Source organism: Megalops cyprinoides, chromosome 11 (genome assembly GCF_013368585.1).
Source record: "Megalops cyprinoides isolate fMegCyp1 chromosome 11, fMegCyp1.pri, whole genome shotgun sequence".
In the NCBI taxonomy this organism is placed as follows: Eukaryota; Metazoa; Chordata; class Actinopteri; order Elopiformes; family Megalopidae; genus Megalops; species Megalops cyprinoides.
Genome location: NC_050593.1, coordinates 34,367,988 through 34,371,803, shown reverse-complemented (window position 1 = coordinate 34,371,803; position 3,816 = coordinate 34,367,988). Strand labels below are relative to the sequence as shown.

Genomic DNA, 3,816 nt, shown 5'->3' with positions numbered 1-3,816 from the left:
ATAAGAGAATTGTCAAAAAAAAATCCCGCCACCTGATGTTTTTCCCCCTCCGTGAGGAATTCACTATTTATCGTGTCATCTTATCACGCCGCCTTTGAGGCGGCAGGCAGTGCACTTACGCTTCCTTTTGTTAGGGTGAGTTGGCAATTTCCTCAGAGATGGAGCAACTGCAGACGGCGCTTTTCTTCGATAATGTCCCTGACACCTGGACCAAGCTGGCGTATCCATCAACGCTCAGCCTGGCGCAGTGGTGAGTAACATGTCACACGCCGCGCTGATGCCGCCTCCTCGGGGTCCCAGGCTCCACGGGCGACCGAGTGCTCCCCTGTCCCGGTTTCGGGTGGTGGGGGTTACGGCCAGAGGCTCCTGTTCTGAGAGAACAAAGTGCTCCGTTTCTCCTCATGTCCCACGTGCCCAAGGGCTCTGCTCCTGTTACTGTAGAATGCCAACTGGTTATCATGCAGCAATGACGGCTTATCATGATGGAAGTCCATCATGTATTTCATTCAGAAAGAACATGTTACATGTACACACACACACACAAACACACACACACACACACACACACACACACACACACACACACACACATATGTACATATACATATACATATGCATACACATACACACACACACACACACACACATTACATACATTACACACATATTATATTACATTATTATCATGTAGCGGACACTCTTATCCAGGTAATAGGTAGATATTTACTGAGGCAATTGTGGGTTAAGTACCTTTCCCAAGGGCACAACAGCAGTGTATAAGAACATGCATACAGCCGTGGAGCCTTTTAAAGGTGCAATGAGAGGGGGATGGGGGGATATCACTTCATACATCCTAAAACAATGATTATCTTACTACAAATGCAGGGTCTACAGGTACAGCTACTACTACACTAATAATAATAATCGTACTAACAATGTGGTTATTATTGCATCTGCAAAGGCTTCTAACCCAGCCCTCACAGTAGAAGGCTCCAGCACACTTTCCCCTTTTTTTTTTTTTCGGGTGACCAAATTCATCAGTCAGACAGGGACACTGAGACCCAGGTGGGGGGGGGCAGTGAGAGAGATGTGCTCACCTGTCCGCAGGTACAACGACGTGCTGCTGAGGTGCCGAGAGCTGGACAGCTGGACCCAGGACCTGGCCCTGCCCAGCGTGGTGTGGCTGTCAGGACTCTTCAACCCCCAGTCCTTCCTCACGGGTAAACCCCCCCCGCCCCCCCGCCGCACGGCCGCCACTCGCTGCTAATTTACTGCTACGGCGGTTTTCGTAATTAGCGCCGCGAGGCCTCATTAAATCCGCTCTAATGAATAAATATTGTATTTCATAGCTTGATTACCAGATCAGCCCGACGCTTGAGCGTCGAAAACAATTATTTCCCTAAATATTCATCACCCCAAAGTGGATGATCACTGGTGTTTAATACTGGTATTTTCGAGTGCATCTTTATTATGCTAATAGTTTCTGAAGCGTTTGTTTTTTTGAAGGAGAAATGTGAAGATCCTTGGCAAACGACTGAAAATGACAACATTGTGATTTAAATACTTTTACAGAAATACGTACACAGAGGAAAATGTACAACAGAGCGTGACAATGGTTTATAGATGTCTACGTTTTAGTTAGCATTCACAATATCCCTCAAAGCATAGCAATTTCTGTGTTTAGTTTATCTAATAAAAAAAAGATTTAGCATTTTTCACAAAACACAAGAATTTACATGTTTTTGTTAATTGACCCACATTGAAACTGCTATTGCTTCAATATTGAAATCATTGTTCAGTAAAGACAAAAAAATACTGCCACAAAGAAAGTGAAGATAAATTCAATGCTGGTAATTAATTTTCATTTTGACATTTTGCCCACCATCAGCTGAAGCACTGGAGACTGGAGTCCAAAATATTGACAGAGTATTGGTCTCCCTAGTGAGTTGTATTTACATATCAAAATTAAACAAATATGATTATGCAAACTTAATTTTAATTTATTGAAGTTAAAATATAAAATATTGTACGTATCAAATGGTGTCTTTTACCAGTGCTTTACAGTACTCTTTTTTGTGCCAAACACCTTCTCATTCTCTCACCACAGACATCAGCAGCGATGGATCTCAGTAATAGTTTGTTTTAATGACTTGCATTAATTGTGACTATTCAGAAATGTTAAATCATTTGATTAATTAAAATGACATACGCTGAAAATGAAGCATGCAGTTTCGGGTCATGTTAGATCAGACAGGTCGTGTTCACCACATGGGTCGGTGCGGTGAAAGCCTGGTTAGCAGCTGTTAGTCTGGTGTTTGGTATAATGTTATAATGTAATGTAATGTAACGGTTTGGTATTCCAGCGGTAATGCAGAGCCTGGCCAGGAAGAACGAATGGCCTCTGGACAAAATGAACCTCACTGTGGACGTCACCAAAAAATTCAAGGAGGACTTCAACCAGCCAGCCAGGGAGGGGGCCTATGTCTACGGGCTCTACATGGAGGGTAAGTGTTGGCATCCCACTGCAGCTGCAAGGAGAAAGCCACTGCTGCCGTGCGTTACCCGGCTGCTCCAGCAAATTAAACAGCATGGCTCAGTGTCAGGCCACTGATATCAGAATCCTGGAACTCGGTCTTAGGTTTTAATCTGCTGATTTAATAGATAAATACAGATGGATGTAATGTACAGCCTGGGATATGAGCTGGTCGTATGCTGGGCGCAATGCTGGTGCTCCACATGCCACCGCACATTGACATTGGGGGCCACATGCTGGCAGAAAAGGCAGGTAGTAATTCAACCATCGCCTGACCTGAGTGTGCATGAGTGGCAGAGGCAAAGTGAAAATCACTGTGAAAGGAGACGGGGGGAGAGAAAGAGACGGAGAGAGAGAGAGAGGGAGAGACGGGCGAAACGCTTTAAAAGTGCGGAGTGATTTACAGGTACGAGAGTCCCATTAGAGGGCTGCTAATTGTTTCCACCCCATTAGGGCCAGTTATCTAATGAAGTATTCTGGCAGGCCGTGTCGTAGATCACTCGGCCCCTCCGCAGGCTGTGTGGGGAGGGTAATTGTCCTCTTCTCCCCCCCGCCTCAGGGGCCAGATGGGACCTCCAGGGGGGGCACATCACCGAGGCGCGGCTGAAGGAGCTGACTCCGAGCATGCCCGTCATCTTCGTGAGGGCCATCCCGAATGACCGGCAGGAGACCCGCAACATCTACGAGTGCCCCGTCTACAAGACCAAGCTGCGGGGGCAGACCTACGTGTGGACCTTCCACCTGAAGACCAAGGAGCGGCCGGCCAAGTGGGTACTGGCAGGAGTGGCTCTACTGCTGAGTGTGTGAGAGCAGCCATTGGGGGGGGGGGGGGGGGGGGGTCTCTCTGGAGCTCGGCTGTGTCATTCACTGGTGGGGGGTTGTCAGAGTGCTGATGCAGACTGTGTAGGCTTGTAAACAGTGTTCTTTTCATGAGGATGGTCAGCATTCCATCAGACAGAATCAGACTTACTTCCAGAAGGTTCTCTATGATCCCAGCCCATTGAAGACTAGGGAGAGCACGGTTTGGTGAGTTCAGACCAAGTTCAGGAACTGTAGTGGTTCAGGGAACATTTCACAATTTGCGACTTACTGAATGTTGCAGAAACATTTAGCAAAAAATGTTTGTTTCTGCATTGTTTGAGCAAGTAAGTAAACTTTTCCTCAGGTAAACAGAAGATGGTTTTGAAGTACAGGACAGAAACAGATGGTTTGTGTGATCTAAATTATGTTTCATTGCATTCAATTGCCTTGCACTGAGCCTATTGAAGTGTTCAAAGTCTGTG

General features: G+C 46.3%; 1 protein-coding gene across 1 annotated transcript in view; it reads left to right on the top strand.

Annotated features, from left to right (window-relative positions):
- Positions 1-3,340, top strand: part of dnah9l (dynein, axonemal, heavy polypeptide 9 like) — a 61,428-nt gene extending 58,088 nt beyond the window's left edge. Inside the window, exons 79-82 of the mRNA XM_036540016.1 lie at positions 135-250; positions 1,108-1,220; positions 2,364-2,504; positions 3,093-3,340. Of these exons, the coding sequence (XP_036395909.1) occupies positions 135-250; positions 1,108-1,220; positions 2,364-2,504; positions 3,093-3,340 (618 nt within the window). The remainder of the gene's footprint in view (positions 1-134; positions 251-1,107; positions 1,221-2,363; positions 2,505-3,092) is intronic.
- The last annotated feature ends 476 nt before the right edge of the window (positions 3,341-3,816 follow it).